At 31.7% G+C, this 23,338-nt stretch overlaps 1 protein-coding gene across 4 annotated transcripts in view; it reads right to left on the bottom strand.

Moving 5' to 3' along the window:
* Positions 1 to 23,338, bottom strand: part of ADGRB3 (adhesion G protein-coupled receptor B3) — an 882,558-nt gene that overhangs the window by 508,742 nt on the left and 350,478 nt on the right. For all 4 annotated transcript variants that reach the window (XM_051997212.1, XM_051997213.1, XM_051997210.1 and 1 more), the window contains 2 exons: positions 5,013 to 5,177; positions 3,786 to 3,950 (listed from right to left, as the gene is read on the bottom strand). In XM_051997212.1, coding sequence (XP_051853172.1) covers positions 3,786 to 3,950; positions 5,013 to 5,177 — 330 coding nt within the window. The remainder of the gene's footprint in view (positions 1 to 3,785; positions 3,951 to 5,012; positions 5,178 to 23,338) is intronic.

Raw genomic sequence — 23,338 nt, 5'->3', positions numbered from 1 at the left:
CTGCCACACAAAGAAGGAACTAAAACAGAAAAACTATCCTTAATTTGCCATCAAGACCTTTCCTATTCCTCAGATGTAAATTTATTATGAACTATTACATCTTTCTTTTGATTTCTCTTTCTCTCATTCCTGTCTATAGAAACTTTCAAAAGAAATTACTTAGGGCATACCTACTTCCACATTCACGGCAACTGGATATCTTTTACATGTTACTTACAGAAATATATAATTCAGTTTAATTGTGAAAATAAGTTATTTACGTGCCTGAAAGTGATTTGTGGTTGTTTCCCCATAATTATCGAAGTCAGAGAAAAGAAAATGTCAAGGTTAGCACCTCAAGAAATAAATGAATAGTATTAAAGTTGTATTTCTCAAGACCTCTTATTAGTACTGCTTGCCTTGAATGATGCAAGCTTTTAAACAAATCTAGTAGTTATGATGCCTTGAGAGCATTTTCCTTGTAAGTAAATTTGTAAAATATTTTACTAACAGCAGGTGGCAATCTTTGAAAATATGTTTTCAGCAGTACCATTTTACTGCTGTGGCTACAAATGCAGTTTCAAAGGACAATCTAAAGAAACCTCTGAGATTTCTTTTTTTGAGAAATTGAGAGATTCTTTGAGAGAATATTTGAGGGATTGATTCAGATCACTCCAACTATCAAAAAATTCACATTTAATCATATATATAGTTCTAATGAAAATACAAAATAAACATCTAACTATGATTTTTTTTTTCATTTAGAAAGGGAAAAAAAAATAACATTCGGTGTTGTTTTTCAATGAACACATCCTCAACAAAGCATTGCAGGAAGGATATTTTTCATAACTAAAACTTAACACCTAGGAAAAACTGTATTAATCTCAGTTCTTCCTAGGAATTTGTTCCTATTTTGAACAAATACATTGCTTCTTTTCCAATATCTACACAAAATAACATTTATTACTTTTTAAAAACAAGTCAAGTATGAAGTCCAACTATATGCCAGACACTATATTAAATTTTAGGAATAAAAATTCAAAAATATATCTTTAACCCCATGTAAAATATTATCTATATTGAAGGAGGTTAACATGTTTTAGAAAATCTACAAAAGTAGAGAAATATTAAGCATTGACTCCATCATTTGAGTTGAGTTTCTAGTAGAATGTGAAAGATTTTTTGAGGAATTTCACAGATGAGAAAAATTTTTATTTCTCTCTTATATTAATAACCAATTATTAAATTAGGACTCCCCTTTCTATTCCCTCATTTAGAAAACCTCTATGCATTGTTATTCAAGTAGCCTTTGAAGTGCAGGGCTGATAATGAGAAGAAATATTGGATGAAGCCAGATAATGTTCCCCTTTTGTTTATATTACCCTGTATGGGGTAATATGGGTATTGATAAGTCTCTTCTATTAAGACTGAATGATTGGAGTCCTCTAGACCCTCATTAAAATAAGTTAATCTCTCATTATGACATGCATTGTCTCATTTTGTATTAACCAATCAGAGTTGATTTCAATCTCTATTTGCCATACTCAGAAACTTTTTCACAGTAGAAACTTCAGAATGATCACAGAATTTTTGCCTGCTATAGCTATATCAAAGCATTAGATTATATACTTAGCTGACTTATTTATTTTTTCTTCTCATTTATATAAATATGTTCCCACTACATGATTGGTCCTTATGCGAACAATTTAAGGAATTTCATTAATAATAATAAAGGTTCTTTTCTCTAAAGAATCTTCGGTCTTCCTTAAAATGAAGATCTGAGTAGCACTTTATGATTCTTCATTCCAATCCTTTTTATATATTAGCAATAATGTATGTAATTTTTGTAGTACCCTGGAATATCGTTTTTCCCCAGATCTAGTTCAACTTATCAAGAGTGACTAAATATATTCTTACTATCTACTTACTTATTTTGTGTTTCTATACCTTGACAACAGTTTTAATGATTATTCTCAGGACAAAACCTCTATTTTTTTCTGGCTTCATTTCATATTACCCTCCTCTCCCTTCCTCACCTCTCTATACCACATCCCATTAAAACTGGCCTATTTGCTATTCTATATATACATGACATTGTAACTTCCACCACCATGGCTTTATGTGGGCTTCCCCAAATTCTTGAAATGCACTCTTTCTTCAACAACACTTCTTGGAATTTCTAGTTCCCATCAAGATTTAGCTCAGATTTCACATCCTTTGCCAGATCTTTTCTCATTCCCATAATTGTTAGTGTTTCCCCACCAAAAATAATTTATATTTTCTTTTTATGTCCTCTATATTCTCTATGTATGGTGGTTTTTATTTTTTTTCTGATTCTCCTTTTTGTGGGTGGTATTGCACATAGTATACCACGCCCAGGAAATTGCAACCTCTCCTCAATAAAATCTACAACCACTCAAAAGAGTTAGACTTAAATACATATCTATATAGGAAAGATTCTTCATTCTATTCAAAATTTAGAATTAGGTATTTCCTATGATAATTAAGACTTGAATTTATGATTTTAAAATGATGAAAATCCTCCCAGGTCTACTTAATAAAGAAAAAAGAAATTTGGGTCCATCTCAAATTTTCTCATTTGATCTGACAACAATTTTGTAAGATAGGCAATATGTATCTTATTTTCTTTATATTTAAAATGAGTCAGTTGAAGTTGAAATGTACAGAAAAATTGAGATTCATAAATATGAAATGATTTTTTCATGGTCATGACATTAGCAGCTTTTAAATGTGGGATTCAGACTCATATCTTTGGAGGGAGATCCAAATACAGAATATTTTCTATTACACCGTGTTGTCTTCAATCATTTATAATAGCCATCATTTATATCATGCTTTATAGTTTATAAAGCAATTAGGTAGCACAGTGGATAGACAACTGGATCTCAATTAAAAAGACATGAAGCCAAATTTGATATCAGACAGTTATGAGCAATCTGACCATGGGCAAGTCAGTCACTTAATCCCTGTATTCCTCAGTTTCTTCAATTGTACAATGGGAATAATAATAATACTTGTTTCCTAGGACTGACATGAGAATAAAATATTTGTTAAGTATTTAGCACAGTATGCAAAACATAGTAGACAGTAAATTAATGCTTGTTTCCTTCTTTCCATTTCCATGTTTCCTTATTTGATCTTACACTGGGATCTTATACTTAGGTTTTATTTTTTATTATACAAATGACCAAACTGGGACTCAAAGAAGTTGGCCATCATACAGATAATAATAACTATTACAATTGGAATTTAAAGCTAGGTATTCTGAGTAAAAGCATATTTCTGTATTCTGCCATGTTGTCTTTTATATTTTTACATTAATGTTTTTCATTCATGCATTTTGTTTTTAATCATACTCATTTAATTGAATTAAACTAGGTCTTGAAAAATAATTAAGCAAAAACATCTGATACAAAAATTGTTTTTGACAATGTATATGTATCTATCCTATAAAATTATACTATTTCTCTTTTAGAAAGACATATGTTTCATTATGTCTGACTCTTAAATTTTATTGTGTAAGTCTAAAATGTGCTTGTATTTTAGTAAAAAAAATTATAAAATAGACTAAAATTATATCATCTTATTGATATAAATAATTTCAAGTAATAATTGCTAGCATTTATGAAGCATTTTAAGGTGTGTGAAGTACTTGGTAAATATTAGTTATCTTCACAACTATCTTGTGAAGTAGGTGCTATTATTATATTATATATATTATATATATATAATATGCCATATTATATATATTATTTTCTATATAAGTGTTGTCAGAAAACTCTCACCAGGGCATCTTTGCTCACTGCATCTTCTGACCTCTTCACCCGTTCCTTCACATTGTTGTCCTGTTACTGCTGCACCTTGGCAGATCCTTATTCTCCTTTCCCATCCACCATCACATGACTTGGAACATCCACTCCAGTGACCCCATTGATTCCACTGGCCATTTGCTGGAGTAGATAACAGAAGAAATAGTAGCAAGTCCATTTTATGTATTGAAGGAAGCTTAATATTAGAATGGAATATTTTCATTTTGTATTAAGCAATATAAATAGTGCTGCTCTTCCACAAAATTTTTGCTCTGAAAACTCATCATGGTGAGGACATGGTATTGATTGGATTTTTGAGGGCAGTGTCAAGATAACACAAGCCCTAGTAGTTCTTAGGAAACCTAAAGACTTAGAAGTCCAGGGACAGTGACAGGCTATAATGCTTTCATGCAAAAATCAGCCTATAGGAAGGCTTGAAAAGAAGCATTACCAGAAGATTTGTTAAACAGGCAGTAGTTATTTTTTTTCTCCATAGCAACTCATGAACTTTGTCCATAAAATACACATGGGTTACAGTCTGTATCAGTTAAAGGAATGCTTACATTGATTAAATCATGAATCATTAAGCAATTGAAATATGCATTAGCATTCTTATTGAGTCATACCTGTAATATTTGTAATATTTATTTTGAGATATGTTTAGCTATCTTTCTCAGACTGGTTAAAGGTATATCTAATATTATTTATAATAGGAAATGAATCAAAAGAAATACTGAATAGTAGAACTCTAATTAATTGTCATTCTTTAATTATTTTATACTCAATCTTCCTATAACATGACTTACAAGATCCTCAACTTTGTCATAATAAAACATCAGGGATTTTAGTCTCAAATATTGCTAGTGACTTTTCTTTGAATTTAGCACCTATTTATACTATATATAATTTATATGTACATTGTTGTCTATATACTGTTTTTCTCATTAGAATTTAAACTCTTTTAGGTCTGAGATTATGTGTTTTTTTTTTCCCATTCTTTACAACCCATGCACTTATTACAATGACTGACATGGGTAAGTACTTAAGAAATGCTTATTGATAGATTGCTTAAATTACAAGGATCTTTTTGTAACATGTTCTTATAACATTCATAATCTCTAAACTCTAGGACTCAAGTATAGGGAGGATTCTAGGGCACCTGCACATGGTGGTGGGATCTATTTCTGGTACATCTTGTCTTACCTGTACAGTCTGGGTTATAACATTCTCTACTCTCTGCCCAAGGACCTCTGCATTCAGAACCACCATGAGCAGCTGCAGTACATTGCCGGCTTCTCTGTTGTGTTCCATTGGAGCATGTTACCGAGCACTGACTCCAGGAACTCCATTCCTGCCATTGTCCATCAACTAGCAAAAGTAGAAACAGAAATATATGGGAAAAGATCTTATAGAATGAAAACTTTGATGCAAAGTACATCATGCAAGTATTCCCTTTGAAGATGAAACCAAAGAAAAACATTTCAAATTAGTAATGATTCATTAACTTATTCAAAAATTTTCACATATTTAATTTAAGCTTCATAACAAATTTGTGAAATTAGAATGTATTAGTAGTCTCATTTTATGGATAAGGAAAGTAATTCTGAAAGAGAATAAATGACTTGACCAAAGGCAGAACACCAGAAAGTGGTTAATCTGGAATTTGAATCTAGATCTTTTGTCCTTAGAGTACTTTCTACAATGAAGCGGAAAGGTCATATATTAATTTATATGTTCACATGCATAGTATACACATTAAAACCAGTGTTCATAGGTTACTGCCGCTATACATGAGGATACTATTTTTAATATTTTTTTTTAGCATTTCTTTGTGCTCACTGTTATCATCTTAGATTCTGTATGTAATGTCCAGGCTAGCTTTCTGGAGGTTCTTGGATTAGCCTGAGACCTTGGTATTAATGGAGAAGTGATGAAGGCAGGCGAGCCACCACAAGGCTGGTCAAAAAATGGAATGTCTCATTTCCAGTTCTCAGTCCTTATATACCTTAGTACAATTACATATAGCAGACTGAATATGTGTGAATTAGAGAGCCATTATATCACCATACTAAGTACTATATATATATGTGAACTAGAGAACCATCATCTCATCAATTCCACTGAGTTAACATCTTGTTTCAAGTATACTTCTCCAGAGTTCTGGCCCTCTACACTTCTATATCAAAAATATATGTATGAAAGATGTCTCATACATAACAAAACAATAAATTGAGAAAAATACAGCAGGAAGTTTTTTTTTTTTTTTTTAAAGCTTGGAGTTTAAAAAAGAATCACAAATTAATGATAATGACTATAATTTCTAGAGTACTTCTATATTTTCTCTAGCTATATTCATTTTATTCTTGCTTCCTTATCAATGAACAAAGAGAATATTCCTGCAATTCAGCATAATCTATAAAAAATTCCTATGAAGCCTATTCAAAACAATAAAGTTAGAAAGAATATGAAGAATTTATTTAATTCCTTTAGGACTTAATATAAGGGCCTACACATATCAAACAGAAACTTATTTAATATATACATATCTCCACTTTGAAAAATGCTTTATGAAATAAAAAATCATAAAATGACTTTTTAATAAGATCATGTAATAGAATTTACATAAAAATTATTTAAAATGCTTGATACAATCTTATCTGTGCAGTCTATTTGGCAGAAGACATAGCTTCTTCTATGCTAGCATTTGGAAAGAAACAACTTAAGAATTTATAATAAGTTTAATTAAAAATGAACTTTAAATTTTTTTTCTTACTAAGTCAACATTTATCTATTGCATATTATTAGTACTGTATTAAGCATGAGACCTCTGAACATACTTGAGGTTTTATTTTTTAATTAGATGGATAAAACATAGATATAAATGTTGCTAAAGTACTTAGAAATATATATGTGTATATGTATATACACAATTACAGAATTTAACTAGTATAAACTGAGAAATAATACTAATAAAAAAAAAAAACAACAGAAATGGAATGAATAGCATCTCATGGACTTATTGAAGAAAGCTTTCCACTATAAGATGGTGTGGAGGCATTTCACAAAGAAAGAAGAAATTAAGGAAAAACTATAGTTGTCAGAATGACATGAGACACTATAAGAAAGCAAAAGTCATTACAGCACTCTGTATCAGAGAATTTACATTATATGTGTTGATGAATAATGAAAATTGATGTTAGCAATATATGGGTGAGTAGAAAAAAGTGCAGCTATTTGTTGAAATGTTCATGTTTTAGAATGATTTGTCTTGGGAAGACAAAAGATATATTACATTATTAAAAACCACCACTAATGTTATTTGGAAAAGCCTGAGGTTTTACATTCATGAATTTTTTTATTCAGTCCTTTCTATCAATATGTATATGTATACACACACATACACACACAAATAGCTTGAAGCCCAAACCATGAATTGGATAATAGTTGACATTAATCAATAGTATAGCTCACATAAATCTGAACATCAGAAAAAAGGGGCTTGAATTGTGGGATGATTAATTGATAAAGGTTCATTTTATAGGGGAAAGTATAAACTAATCATTACCAATAAAATAGATATTTTTAGAGGTATAGATTATATCTACTATTAGAAATTCCCTTAGGTTAATGTCCATCATGAATTCATTAATCTGGATTGAGAATTGCAAGGAACCTAAAGGTCATCTTGTCCAGCTCCCTCAATTTATAGTTGGGAAATTGAAGCCCAAAGATATTTTTCATCAAACAAGGAACAGTGACAGAATAAGGATTGAAATCCAGGTCTTTGACTTCAAATCTAAAACTTTTTTCTCAATATGTTACTCTGCTATAAATTCATACAAGATTAACATTGGAAGGGAAGTTAGTACTCATCTATTAGTATTGATCATTTTACTTTTGAGGAAACAAAATTATATAATATTGAGGACATTTCTAAGGTTACACAACTAGTTAATGGCAAGTCTAGGACTAGAATTTCTTAGGTCATAGTCACTTAAAAGGCAATGGTTATATTTTTCAAAACATTGCCTCTCCTTCAACTTTTAGCACAGGGCACTAAATAATACATGTTTAGTACTCAAAAAAATAAGGACAGCCTAGGCGTCCTAAGTCTCAACTTACTGCCCTTTCTAAAACACAAAGGTATATCCCATCCCATTCCACCCCATTCCCCAGGGAAAAAAGCATTTAAAAGCTTAACTCCAATTTCCTATGTAGTCCAAATCTAGAAGGCTCTTGGTTTTCTGTAACAAAATAGATAACAGCAACACTGGACAACAATGCAACAAAATAAAGCTATTTCAGAATAAAACAGCTTTTGAATGTGCCTAGCTCTCTATAAATATAAAGTATCATTTTTTTTTCTTTTCTATGTTATAGCATATATCCTATTTTGAAGAAATGTGTGTATATAGAATTTTATGGCTTTTGCCTGAACACCAAATTTAAATTAATGTTCCTTAGCAAATCCATTAAGATTTTTTCTATTATGAAGTAAAACTTTAATTATTTGAGGTATCTTTGTTAATGAAAGTTATAATTTTTGTCAATATAGTTGACAACCTCAAATTTTGCAGATATGCCATATACCTCAATTTCCTCAGTGGTATGGGGAAAGAACTGTCAATCAGTATTTTTATTGAATGTCAAAGCTCCAGAAGGCACAAAGTCTTGCTCAAGTAATTAACCTTCTCAATGGGAATGCAATTAATCAATAAATATTTGTTGAATATCAGTTGAATGACAGGCTCCATGCTAGGAACTGTGGATTTGAAGGAAGTTATAGAAACAGACAAATGCTACTTTTAAGTTATTCAAAATCCTATTAGGGAGACAAGACTTGAGGCAAGGGAATCAGTGAATAAGTCAGTTAACAAGAATTTATTAAACAATTATTATGTGCCAGGTACTGTTCTGAGAAATAGGATTACAAATAAAGCCAAAAACTGTCCCAGTCCCCTTCATTTTAATAGAGAGAAGGGAGAAAAGAAACATATGAATAATTAGAAATATACAAATATATATATAGAGAGAGAGAGAGAATAGGTAGAAAACAATCTGAGAGGGGAAAGTACCAGCCTTTGAAGGATAAGGAGACAGAACCTCCTGTAGAAAAAAGGTGGACTTAATCTAGGTCTTGGAATAAAATGGGGAAATCAATAAGTGGAGGTAAGGGAACACTACATTACAGAAAAGGCACAGAGACAGATGTGGAATATTGTGTGTGATTAATAGGAAATAGACCAGTATAGTAGGATCATAGAGTATGTGAAGAGGAAGACAGTGGCAAAATGTAAGAAGATAGGAAGCATAGGAAAAAAGAGAAGTATTTTTGATGTTGGAAGTAATAAGGAGCCACTGGAACTTAGTAAGCAAGGATATAAAGTGATATTATTAGACATATATTTTAAAGAACTAAATTTACTTATTTATTTTAAAATTCTGAACTTAAGAATGGGGGGGAAGAGGATTACACATTAAATTGCAAATCTGTTGTGTATAACTTACTTTTCCATGTAAAAAATACATTAAAATTATTATGTAACTTTCTTTTTTATTTTTGCCTCCCTCCACTCCCTGTCCTACCCTAGAGATGGAGACAATTAGACATGAATATGTGTATATCTATATATGTAAAAGAATAAATTTTTGAAAAATCACCTTGGCAGTTTAATGTAAGATAAATTAAATAGAGGGTATCTTGAGACAGTAAATCCAGTTAGAAGACTGTTATGATATTTAAGGAAAGTGATGATCCACACTGGAGATAGTATTATGGTTATGTGAGTGGGGAGAAGAAGTACTTATGCTACAGCAAAGCTCAAAAAGATAAGATTTGGAATGTGGAATTAGAGTGAGGATTCAGGGATGATAAAGAAGTCACAAGTCTGGTGACTGGTAGGATGATGATCTTTTCTTACAGTAATAGAGAAGTTGGAAAATGAGGAATATTTTGAGGGGAAGAGACTAAGTTTTTTTTTTTTAATTTTTGTTTTTGTTTTGGGACATGTTGAATTTTAGATAACTACAAACTAATTAATTCAAACTATCAAAGAGCTAGTTAATGATGCGTAATTGTAGTTCAAGGGAGATACAGGGGTTAGATACATAGATCTTGGAATCAACTACAGAAAAATAATGACTGAATTCATGGGAATTAATAAAATCACCAGGTAATATTATGATAAAATAAAATGAGAAGAGGACCTATGGCAAAGCTCTGGGAGGACATATTTTATTAGTGTGCATGATGTGGATAAATAATCTGTAAAAGTGACTAAAGATTGTTTGGGCAGATAGAAGAAGAACCAAGAGAGAAATGTCATAAAATCCCAAAGAGGAAAGGGTTTCAGAAATAGGAAAAGGTGATAAGAAGTGCCAAATATTTCAGATAAATTAAGAAGGATGAGTATTGAGAAAATACTTTAAATTTGTTAATTAAGAGAACTCCAATAGTTTTGAAAAGCTACGTACTACCTATGAAAAGATGAACATCTAAATCGGAATAAAGAGGATGTAGAAACAAGTGAGAAAATAAATTGGGACACTAATTCTAGAGAGCAGCACCTAGTGGGACAGTATATAAAGGACTGGGCCTGGAGTCTGAGTTCAAATCTGGTCTCAGGCATTTAATAGCTGTGAAACTCTAAGTAAGTCACTTAACCCTGCTTGCCTCAATTTCCTCATCTATGAAATGAACTGGAGAAAGAAATTGCATACCCCTCCAATATCCAATCACCGAGTCATATACAACTGAAAAATTACTAATAATAACAATAAATCTAGACAATTTTCTCATGATAGGTAAAAAATATTTGATACTTCATATCTTTCCTTCCCAGAACCAACTGTTTTATACACAGTAAGTACTTAATAAATATATCTTAGAAGAGACAATACAAGTGACAGAAATTCAGAAGTAGAAGAGATTAATATTTGCTAGCATAATTGGGAATATATTTTTGGAAGAGAGGAGGAGTTGAGCTGAACCTTGAAGAAATTTAAGATTTAAGAAAGGAGAGGGAATAGTTGATATTATTAGAGAGGAAAAGATCATCTAGGGCAGAAGCAAAAAGCCACGAATTTGCAAGGAATATTTGAATAGTATAAGTTGGCTTTTTTATTTGGAGGAGCAGTTGGTCATAAGCTGAGAAAATAGTTGAGGGGTAAATAGGTGGTGCAATGGATAGAGTCGAGAGGACCTGAGTTCAAATCTGGTCTCAAACACTTAACACATCCTAGCTGTATGACCCTGGGCAAGTCACTTAACCCCAATTGTCTCAGGGGAAAAAAATAGTTGAAGATCTGTTTTATATCAGGCTTTGTAAGCCATGTTTAGAGTTGATGATTTGTTGAAGATTAAGAGGAACTACTTGAAGTGTTAGAGCATGGGAGTGAATGATTAAATTGTATTTTAGGAAAATAAACATCTTAGAAAAGAGAAACTAAAGACAACATCAGTAAAAAGCATATTACAAAATGCAAAAGCATGAAGTTTAACATGTCAAATCAATATGGAGGCAGTGGGAAAGGAAAGAGGTGAAGGTGAAATGGCTTTTAACATAATGCCTCAAACAAATTTTGGAGTAGTAAAACTAAAAAAAAAAAATTGAGGTAAAATAATTTTCCAGCCCAAGACAGCTTGGGACATCAGCAGGAGGGGTATGTGACACTAGAATGAAGGACTGCACAAACCATAATATGGCACCAGCAGCAGGTCTTGGAAGTGATTGCAATAGCAGCAGCAGTTTGGTAAGCCCCCAAATGGTAAGAAGATATTACAAATGGTCAGGAAAAATTACAGGAGACTCTTTGCTGATCTGGGGTTCAGGACTCTGTTGCATAGCCAAGACTCATTTCTGGTTTGCAGTTTTAGAATAAAGAGGAGCAGTCATAGGTAAAAGAAGTCTCTGACCACAGTTCCAGGGTAGGGAGGAATGTTTGTGATTGATGAAAAAGAAGTAGGGACTTTGGTTTCAATTCAAAGGCAGAAAGGAACATTAATGCTTGTGACTACAAAAGGCAGGGGCCAAGGTCACACCAGGGCCAAGAGGGGCAAAAAAAAAAAATTGTGACTTGGGGAACATCTTCCCTTCCTAGGTAAAGACAGGGGTACATAAGGGACCACACCCTATTATTTTATTACCACCTTGGAAGCATCAAAAATCTACAGATTCCTCTTCCCCCAGAACTAGCTCTGAAAACAGCAGTATGAAAAACCTGAAGGTTCAAACAGTGCACTTCCACCCAAGGAACAAGACACATAAAGTTAAAAGTCAAGAAATGGGGGGAAATGAGCCAACAACAACAAAAGAATATGACCATAAAGTGTTACTACTACAAACAAATTCAGATGAAAACAACCATGTAAAAGAAAACAAAGTCTCAAAGTTAAAAAAAAAAAAAAAAAAGAATTGCACAGCAATCCAAAAAGAATTTCTGGAAGAGTTCAAAAGGGATTTTCAAAATCAAATAAAAGATATAGTATAAAAGTGGGGGGCGGGGAGGGGAAATGAAAGTGATGCAAGAAAATTAGAAAAAGAGAATCCATACCCATACCCAGATAAGGTATCAGTCTGAACAATAAGCATTATTTATCAATATGTTTTTCCCCTTGTGTGAATTACTTGAACTCTTCTAAATATATGATCTTTTTGAAGCCAAATCATTCTACAGGTTCATATTAAATTTATAGAAAAATATTCCCTTAATCTTTACCACATGAATTATCCCAGCAGGATGTACAATCACCAATTTATTTTTTCATCCCAACTTAGGATTGAACATTCATCGCTTTTGTTTGTCCCAACTTATCAAATTTTGCTTTTTGAACCTTGATTTTCTCATCCAAATGAATTTTTCATTCTTTCTTTTTGATTTACTTGTCATTATTAGATTTCTTTCCTCTGCTATATTTTATGTATTTTAATATATGTAATGTATATGTGTATACAGATTTATTAGGTTTAATCTCTGATATCTTATAACTGAAAAGTAATAAAATTATACTTACTTAAATATTTTTTAAAAGAAAATCAATAGTATGGTAAGAGATGCAAAAAAAATACAAAAAAAAAAACACACTGAAGAAAATGACATCATAACAGTCAGAATTGGACAAAAGATAAAAGTCACAAAATTTAAGGAAGAGAAGAACTCCTTAAAAATAAAATGGCCAAAAGGAAAAAGAGCTTTTGCTCACTGAAAAAAATATTTTTTAAAAATTATTATTGAGTGAGGAGAAGCTAATAACTTAATAAGATATTAAGAAACAATAAAATAAAGTAAAAAATTGAAAAAAAAATAGAAGAAAAAGTCAAATTTGGAAATTTTGGGAAAAAAATTGACATGGAAAGCAGATTGAAGAAATATTATTTAATATGGATTTGAACTATGTGAAATCCATAATCAAAAAAGGAGCCTAACCATCATCTTTCAGGAAAGTATCAAGGAAAACTGTCCTCATATTCTAAAACTAAAATTGAAATTGAACTTGAAAGACTCCATCAATCATTTTATGAAGGAGATCCTCAAATGTTATAGACAAATTCCAGAGCTCCAAAGTCAAGTATAATAACCGAATGAAATTACTAAATATGAATAATAACCAAATCTGAATATAATAACCAAAATGAAACTATTTAAATATTGTGGAGCCACAATCAAGATCACAAGATTTGGAAGCTTTCATATAAAGGATTGAAGGATACAGAATATATTCCAGAAAACCAAAGATCTAGGATTAAAATAAAAAATAATCTATCTGGCAAAACTGTATAATCTTGTGAGGAAAAATGGATATTTAATGAATTAGAAGACTTTCAAGCATTCCTAACAAAAAAAAAAAAAACAGATCTGAAAAGAAAATTTGACATTCAAAGACAAGACTCAAGAGAAACATAAATAGGTAAATAGAAAAGATAAATCATAATGGATTCAATAAGATTAAGTTATTTATGTTCTTACATGGTGAGATGGTATTTGTAATTCTTAAAAATTTTCTCATTTTTAAGGTAGTTAGGAGTATATATAGATAGAGAGCATGAGTACTAATTAAATATAATGGGATGTTATCTAAAAAAATTAAGGCAACAGAAAGATAGATGTACTAGGGAAAGGGGTAAAGGACATATATAACGTGATAAATTATCTTATATAAAAGAGATCTAAAAGAACTTTTATAGTGGAGGGGAAGATGGGGATAAGTGGAACAACTGATTCTTACTCTCATTGAAATTGGCTCAAATAGGGAATAACATACACACTCAGTTGGGTATATTAATCTATTTTGCCATACAGAGAAATAGGAAGGAAAGGAACTAAAAAAAAAAAAACAGAAGTGAACTGATAAAATGAAAGGGAAATTAAAAGAGGCAGTAGTTAGAAGCAAAATAGATTTTAGAGAATGGTCAGGGTTAAGTGGCACACAGAGAGAAACAGAGAGACAGAATAGAAGTACATAAAAGAATGTATTAAAAGTTGGAACTTAACAATATTTTGCTTACAAGAAACATACTTGAAACAGAGATACACAAAATACAAATCAAGGATTGAAGCAGATTATGCTTTAGCTGAGATAAAAAAAAGGAGGGATAGCAATCATGATCTCAAAGAAAAAGCAGAAGTAAAATTAATAAAAAACAATAAGCAGGAAAACTATATTTTCCTAAATATAACCATAAATAATGAAGTAATATTAATAATAAAAATATATGTGCCAAATGGGATAGCATCCATCTTCTTAAAAAGAAACAAAACAAAAGTTAAGAGTTAGAAGAAGAAATGGTCATTAAAACTTTACTTTTAGGGGACTTTTATTTTCCCCTCTCAGGATTAATCTAGCTCCAAGATAAACAAAAGTTAAGGAGATGAAGAGAACTTTAGAAAAGCTAGATATGATAGATCTCTGGAGAATCTCTTTTCCCCACCTATCCATGGCATTTTCAGGGGAAAAAAAATCACCATGTCTTCACAACCAAATGCAGAAAAGCAGAAGAATTAAATGTAATTTTTCCAGACCATAATCAAAATCATATCCAACAATGGGCTGTAGAAGCACTGATTAAGAATGAATTGTTAACTAAATAATCTAATCCAACAGAATGGATGGGTCAAAGGACAAGTCATAGGAACAATAAAATATTTTACTAAAGAGAATGTCATCAATGAGAGGACATACCAAAATTTATGGGACATAACAAAAGCACTACCCAGGGAAATTTTTTTAAATCTCTAAATGTTTATATTAATGAAATAGAGAAAGAACAGAACAGAAGCAAAGATATCCAACATTACCACTATTATTCAGTATTGAACGAGAAATATTAGCTATAACAGTAAGAGAAGAAAGAGAAACTAAAGAAATTAGAAAAGGCAATGAGGAAACAAAATTATCACTTTTTTTTGCAAATGATATCATTATATACTTAGAGAATCCTAGAAAATCAACTAAAAACTAATTGAAATAATTTACAACTTATTCAAAGTTTCTGGTTATAAAACAAAACCACATAAATAATTAATATTTCCATATATTACCAACAAAGTCTAGGAGCAAGAAATAGAAAGAGAAATTCCATTTAAAGTAACTGAAGACAATATAAAATACTTGGGAATCTGCCTGCCAGGATGAAGTCAGGAAATATATGAACACAATCACAAGTCATTTTTTCATAAAAATAAAGTAAGATTTAAACAATTTTAGAAACATTAATTGTTCATGGTAGGCTAAGTCAATATAGTAAAAATTACAATTCCACCTAAATTAATTACTTATTCAGTGCTGTACCAAATTACCAAAAACAGTTTTATACAGCTAGATAAAATAATAATAAAATTAATCTGGAAGAACATGTCAAGATTATCAAGAGAATCAATAAAAAAATTGCCCATAGCATTCTACTGTTTCATATAAATAAATATCTAAGTCTTTGGAACAAGAACTCATTATTTTTGACAAAAATCTCTGGGAAAACTGGAAAGCAGTTTGATAAAAACTAGATATCAACCACCTTATGGTCATCTAACTGAGAGCCAGTTTAGCTTCAGAAAAGGATAAGAAATGATATCTATGCTATGGCTTTTGCTACCCGACAACTTGAAAAGGAAAGGCATGGAACAAAAGAGAATACACAATCCTTGTCAAAATTTGAGTGTCAGGAGAAATTCCTCAGAATTGCCCATCAATTTCATAATGTCAGGCTTGCCCAGGTACTGGATAATGGATGATGCTCTTATGCTTTCTATCTCCAATAGAGTGGAGCAAAGCTTTGTGCTTGTACTCAGGCTTCTTAGCATGATATTTTCAGCAGTGTTGTCAGATATCTTCAACAAGAATGAACACAGCATCAAAGTCAACTTCAGGTAAATAATTTAACTTTCAAAGGCCATAAGTCAAAACTAAAGTGGAGGAAGAATTAGTACATGATTTTTTGTTCATAGATGACTAAATGTAGTTTTGGAAGCTCTGATGCAAAAACGTATGGATTGATTCTTTGCTATTTGTGCTAATTTTGGCCTAACAATTAACACCCAGAAAATACAGATTTTCCACCAACTAGCACACCACGCCATCCATAGGTGGAACTATTGGTTATAGAAATATAGTTATACCAAAATTGGTGACACTGAGAAGAAAAGATAAATGTGACTTCTGTTCATACTTAGAAACCATAGCTTGAGAGAATTAAGAAGAAAAGCTGAATTTTGGGTATACCTCTAATATATTCCAGGTTTTTTCTGTCAATGAACTAGGGGAATGGATTTCTCTTGAGTATCTTCTCAGTATATAAAAAAAAGCCCTTTTTTATTGTCTCACTCCAGATATCTAGGTAGAGGTTTAGTCTAGTGACACTACTGGTCCTCCCTTTTTCCTGAAATCAGCTCTATTTTTCTTCTAATCTTCACTTGAACTATTGAGCCACTTGGGGCATAGGCAACACAATTATATGTTGGAAATAAGCATTACACTAAATTGTTCCACCCTCATGAGTTCATCCCTCATATTGGAATATGTTCATCCATCCTAGAGGTCTGCTGTTCTTTAATCAGGAGTTTTGATAACCATTTGCTCAGGGAGATCACTATGCAAATTCCAAAATAACTTTGAAAATATGGGAATTTTTGAGTCAAAACTGGCATGACTTCAAAAACATTTACATGTGTTTTTGGCTCTGTGCTTAGATGAATTCTTTCATTAAATGACATATTAAAGACAGTGGATCAGGAGGAGAATGGGGTGGATTCATTCCCACCTCAAGAATCAATACTTTAGCAATTCTCTTTGTACAGAAAAAAAACAGTGTTATCAACAATTAATTTATATTTCATTCTAGTTGGCCATCTTTCTCTCTCATTTCTTCTGTCTTCTTTTTCCTCACTCTGAAACATCTGCCCATATTTAAATAATGGCTGTGTAGTATGAAATACAGTACAGCCAATTTATAGCATGAAGGTCTTTTGCCTGAAAGTCAAGGATAGCTGTTTCTTTTGGGAGGAGAGGCAAAAAACAACATATTGTAATGGAAAGATCATTGGCTTTCACATAAAGAAATATGTTGTCATATTTAACTTTTCTAAGCCTAGCTTTCTCAAGCTATTTTAAAAAATGGAAGGGAGATTAGATGATCTCTCAGTTACTTCTGCTTCAAAAATCTGTGATACATGTATATGTCATTTTATAAGGGAAATTGCCAGTATCATAGAAAGAACACCTGATTATCCATAAGAAAACTGTGTAGTCTTTACATATGTAATATTGGACAAATTTCCTCTTTGTTACCTCATTAAACTCATTAAATTAAAGAAGTTTTCTCTTTTTTTAGAATAAAGATGTCATCACAGTCCAAATTGCAGGATTACTATGAAGTTTGAATAGGATAACACACATGAAAACATTTTGTAAATTGTAAAGCTCTAAATAAGTGCATCAATTAATTAGTAAAAAATATGTAGTGATCACCTGCTATGTGCCAGACATTGTGCTAAAATTTCTAATCCTAAAAGAGGCAAAAGATTGTTCCTATCCTCAAGGAGCATACAATGTATTAGGGGAGACAATATGTTAGTAGAAATATATTAATTTAACTACATACAAGATAAATAGAAAAGAAGTAGAGAGGGAAAGCATTAGAATTAACAGAGCTTGGGAAAGGTTCCCTATAAATTATGGGATTTTAATTTGGATTTAAAGGAAGGGAAGTAAATAATCAGAGTTGAGGAGACAGAGCATTCCAGGCATGGAGAAAATGACCAGAATGAAGAAATGTGATGTCTTGATCATGAAATTGCAAGGAGACGTGTCACTTAATCAAAGAGTTTGTGGAGGGAATTAAAATATAAATAGCCTAGAAAGATAAAAGATTATTAAGGGCTTTCAATGCAAAGTAGAAGATTTTTATATTTAATATTGGAAATGAGTCACTGGAATTGACTGAGTAGAGGATGACATGGTCAGACCTATATTTTAGGAAAATCACTCTAGTGGTTGAGTAGAGGCTGTATCTTAGGGAGAAATGATTTTAGGCAGGCTTAAATACCTATTCGGGCTATTGTAATAGTATCCATAATCAAAGTTATTTGGAGGAAAGGGGGAAGTACAAGAGAGAGAACACATTTACCTCTTTCAACTATTTTATGTAATGCCACTTCTGAAACTTTCAAAAAGAATGGAAAACTTGAGTCTTTACTAAATGTTTGGTAAATTGGCACACATACAAATACTTGGAACACAAAGATAAGAATTTATTTAAAAAAAATTTCATGTGCATAAAAAAGCACAGGGTAGAGAATTATTTTAAGGTTGTGCTTCAACTATGCTCAAAAAGTTATCAAACTGCATACCCTTTGATCCAGTAGTGTTTCTACTGGGCTTATATCCCAAAGAGAGCTTGCATAAGGGAAAGAGACCCATATGTGCAAAAATGTTTGTGGCAGCCCTTTTAATAGTGGCTAGAGACTGGAAATTGAATGGATGCCCATCAATTGGAGAATGGCTGAATAAATTGTGGTATATGAATTTATGGAATATTATTGCTCTATAAGAAATGACCAGCAGTATGATTTCAGAAAGGCCTGGAAAGACTTACATGAACTGATGCTGAGTGAAATGAGAAGAATCAGGAGATCATTATACATTCAACAACAATACTATATGGTGATCAGTTCTGATGGATGTGGTCCTCTTCAACAATGAGATGAATCAAATCAGTTCCAATTGTTCAATAATGAAGAGAACTAGTTATACACCCAGCGAAAGAACTAGGAGAAATGAGTGTGGACCACAACATAGCATTTCTGCTCCTTCTGTTTTTATCTGCTTGCATTTTTGTTTTCCTTCTCAGGTTATTTTTGCCTTTTTTCTAAATCTGATTTTTCTTGTACAGCAAGATAATTGTATAAATAGGTATACATATATTGTATATAACCTATTGTATTTAATATAACCTATTGTATTGTATTTAACCTATACTTTAACATATTTAACATGTATTGGTCTACCTGCTATCTAGCAGAGGGGGTGGAAGGAAGGAGGGGAAAAGTTGGAACAGAAAATTTTGCAAAGATCAATGCTGAAAAATTACCCATGCATATATCATGTAAATAAAAAGCTATAATAATAAAAAGATTGTGCTTCAGAATATTTTTCCTATGAAATGTTTTACTTATAGCAGTTCTGACATTGAATATTGTATCTGTTTTCAAATTCATGAATTTTAACTAATAAGTTAATACATTCTGCCCTATATCATCTCTTTATATAGTTATGAGATTGACCATGTGGGGGCAGCTAGATGATGCAGTGGATAGAGCACCAGCCTGACCCTGAAGTCAGGAGGACCTGACTTCAGATTTTGTCTCAGACACTTAACACTTCCTAGGTATGTAGTCCTGGGCAAGTCACTTAACCCCAATTGCCTCAGCAAAAAAAAAAAAAAAAAAATTGAACATGTGGGAATTTCATAATTATATGATATGATGTTTTCTCATTCATTTATTCTTCATTTCTGAAGCCATGATCCAATCACTGTCACTTCTCCAAGAAGACCAATATCAGTCTACTAATTGTGGCCTCATTTCCTATCCCAGTGAAGTTTAGGACCAAAATTCTCCTCTTTGACCAGTATTCCTTTTCCGTGTTATGTAAGCTGCACATCATAATCACTATTAAATTTTTTGAGGCCATAGATCTAATAAACTCTTTGAGGTCAGAGAGTGTTTCTACTTTTTTGATTTGCAGTGTTTGACATATAGCAAGCATTTGCTAACTGCTTTTTAATGCATTCTTTAATGCATTTTTAATGCAATTACTTGGGTATTTGAATAAAATGTCTGCTCCCTCACAAATACTTCTCCCCATGTACCATTCTCACAGGAGAAAATAGACATGAATCTCTTTTCATTTTACTGGCCGTTGATATTCCTCTTGCCATCAACCTACACAACTATCTAAAATGTTTAGGGGTTAGCTTGATATTCTCAGGGAACAGGGGGTTCATTATAGTCCAGTTTAAGTGTTTTGTGGAAATTTGAAAATGATCTGTATCTCTTTTCTAACCTGAAACTATAACTTCCACTATAAATAAGAGCATTTAATTCAGACAGCCAATGAAAAACTTTTAGATAAGTCTCCCTGACTAAAATCTCTACCTGCTTCAGTATGTTCTCCATTCAGATTTCAAGGTAATTTTTCTAACTTATTAACTACATTACCCTTTTATTCAATCAACTCCAGTGATTCCTGTTGCCTCCATGATCAAATAGAAAATCCTGCATTTCTAAAAAAAACAAAAAAACACAACCCCCCCCCCAAAAAAAAAAAAAAAAGTATATATATACAACCTGTCTCCTTCCTGTCTTTCTAATCATCTTAAATCTTACTTGCATCTACATACTCTGACCCAGGGACATTGCCTTCTTTGATTTTCCTTACATGACAACCAATCTCTTGAATCTGTGTATTGTCACCTGCTGTCCTTTATTCCTAAAATTCTCTTCATCTTTGATTAAGCTTCCTAATTTTCCAGGTTTCCTTCTTGCTGTAGATAAAATCCTATCTGCAAAATAATCTTTCTTAATCCTTCTTAATAGTAGAGTCTTCCTTTTGAGATTATCTCCAATTTATCTTTTATTTTCTTGGCAGTATAGTTGTGTTTGCATACTGTTTTCCCCATTAGATCATAAGCTTCTTGAGAGAAGCTTATTTTTACTACTTTGTATTCATACCATTGCCGTTATGATATTTATTGTTGACTATTAATTTGTCATAACTATATTTCTCTGTTGTAAACCCAATAGCTTTTAGGAATTGAGAATACTTCTTGATTTTATTGTAAATTTATTGTAAATCTATCTTACTAATTGATGTTTTCCATAAGGTCTCTCTCTCTTTCTTTATGTGAGTATGTGTATTTGTATAAAATTAATACTTTGAGTGCTTTGATTGTCTTTGTAAAAGTAAACAATCTTCAATGGAGAAACAATGAGAGTTCAAAGTCAATATTTTTTAAAAGAGAAAACTAAATTTCCTTCCATTCTCATGTATACAACAAATGAATGAGCATTCTAAGTTCAAATAATTAAAACTCAAAATCAAAATCAATACTGTTGAAATAATCTTAAATTATTTTGACAGCATTGTGTCTAATTTCATCTTTTATCTTTACTATATAGAAGGCACTTATAAATGATAGTTGAGTGGAAATTCAAAGAATGCTAAATGTCATCTACTTGTGGGAACATATCAGGGGAAATTCCTTGACATGAACCTGAATGGATGATTATCCTTTCTCAGGTAAATGAATCTCTTTACCTTATTTCTCCTCACTAATTTTCTGATGTCTAGATATTGACCGTTTCACTAATTGCTAAAAAAAATCTAAAGCTGCTGGACTTAGGGAAGGAGGGTCAGTAAATTTTAAACCCCTTTTTGTGCTAAGATTTTACAGCTTCTATTATATGATGAAGCAGGATAAAAAATTTAAAAATCAATTTTTTTATAGTGGTGGTGATAATGATGATGGTAATGATTGTAGTTGGCATTTAAAGAATATTTTAAAGTTTGTAAAACATTTTACTTTATTATCTCATTTGGGTGTCACAACAATACTGTGAGGAAGGCGCCATTATCCTCATTTGCAAGTCATTTAACCCCAATTGCCTCAGAGGAAAAAAAAGTTTTCAATGTGCTAAACATGCATGATCTCATTTGATTCATAACAACTCTGTGAAGTAGGTATTTTTTATATTTTATTTTGTTTTATATAATTAGTATTAAATAGGACTCAAAAATTACTTTTTTACTATCATATCACTAGTGTCAGAGGAATAGTTTGAATTCCAAGTCTTCCTATCTTTAGGTTCAACACTAGTACTACACCATTTCATTTTTCACTAAACTACATGGTATGTTAAATTAGCAAATTCATATTATAATATAATATTTACGTATAGGAATATTAATCATGTTGGGAGAAAAAATCAAAACAAAAGGGAAAAAACCACACACATACACACACACACACACACACACACACACACACACAAAACAAAAGAAAAAAAGTGAATGTAGTGTGTATTGATTTACATTTAGTTTCCATAGTTCTCTCTGGATGTGGTTGTCGTTTTCCATCCAAAGTTTATTGAGATAGCCTTGGATCACTGAACTGCTAAGAAAAAAGTTTATCATATTTAATCATCACACAATCCTGCTGTTAATGTGTACAATGTTTTCTTGTTTCTGCTTGCTTCACTCAGCATCTGTTTATATCTCACCATATTTTTTATGTAACTTTACGTTCATATTTTTCTTTTTGCTTTTTGGGGAGGCAATTGGGGTTAAGTGACTTGCCCAAGGTCATACAGCTAGGTAGTGTTAAATGTCTGAGACAGAATTGAACTCAGGTCCTCTTGATTTTAGAGCTAGTGCCTATCCATTGAGCCACTTAGCTGCCCCTCCATTCATATATTTTTAAACAATGGCATTCGTTTCATCCTAGATTTCTTTTCAATCTAAAATTTAGTTTTTAGAACTTGAAGGATCTGCTTCAAAATATGATGCTTCTTTGTCCTTGGAGGGGGCCTCTTACTTGCCAACCATGCAATAAGTGTCTTGGGTTGGATGGACCATGTGAATATTAATGCATATTGAACTCTCAAATTTTGTAATTATAGATTATTTCCTTGTCTTTACCACATATTCTGTTTATATTTTTCTTGATCATGTTGAACCCCACCACTTTACTTTCATTTATTGTTTAATTGTTTTTTCAGTTGTGTCCCACTTTTCATGACTCACTTGGGATTTTCTTAACAAAAGTATTAGATTGCTTTGCCATTTTCTTCTCCACTTCATTTTACAGAAGAAAATAAGGAAAATAGGATTAAATTACTTGCTCAGAATTACACACTTGGTAAGAGTCTGAGGCCAATCATTTCTAAAATATATAGAGAATTGACTTTAATTTATAAGAAATCAAGCCATTCTCCAATGGATAAATGGTCAAAGAATATGAACAATTTTCAGACAAAGA

This window comes from Antechinus flavipes, chromosome 4 (assembly GCF_016432865.1).
Source record: "Antechinus flavipes isolate AdamAnt ecotype Samford, QLD, Australia chromosome 4, AdamAnt_v2, whole genome shotgun sequence".
NCBI classification, from domain to species: Eukaryota; Metazoa; Chordata; class Mammalia; order Dasyuromorphia; family Dasyuridae; genus Antechinus; species Antechinus flavipes.
This window is presented reverse-complemented; position numbering and strand designations above follow the sequence as displayed.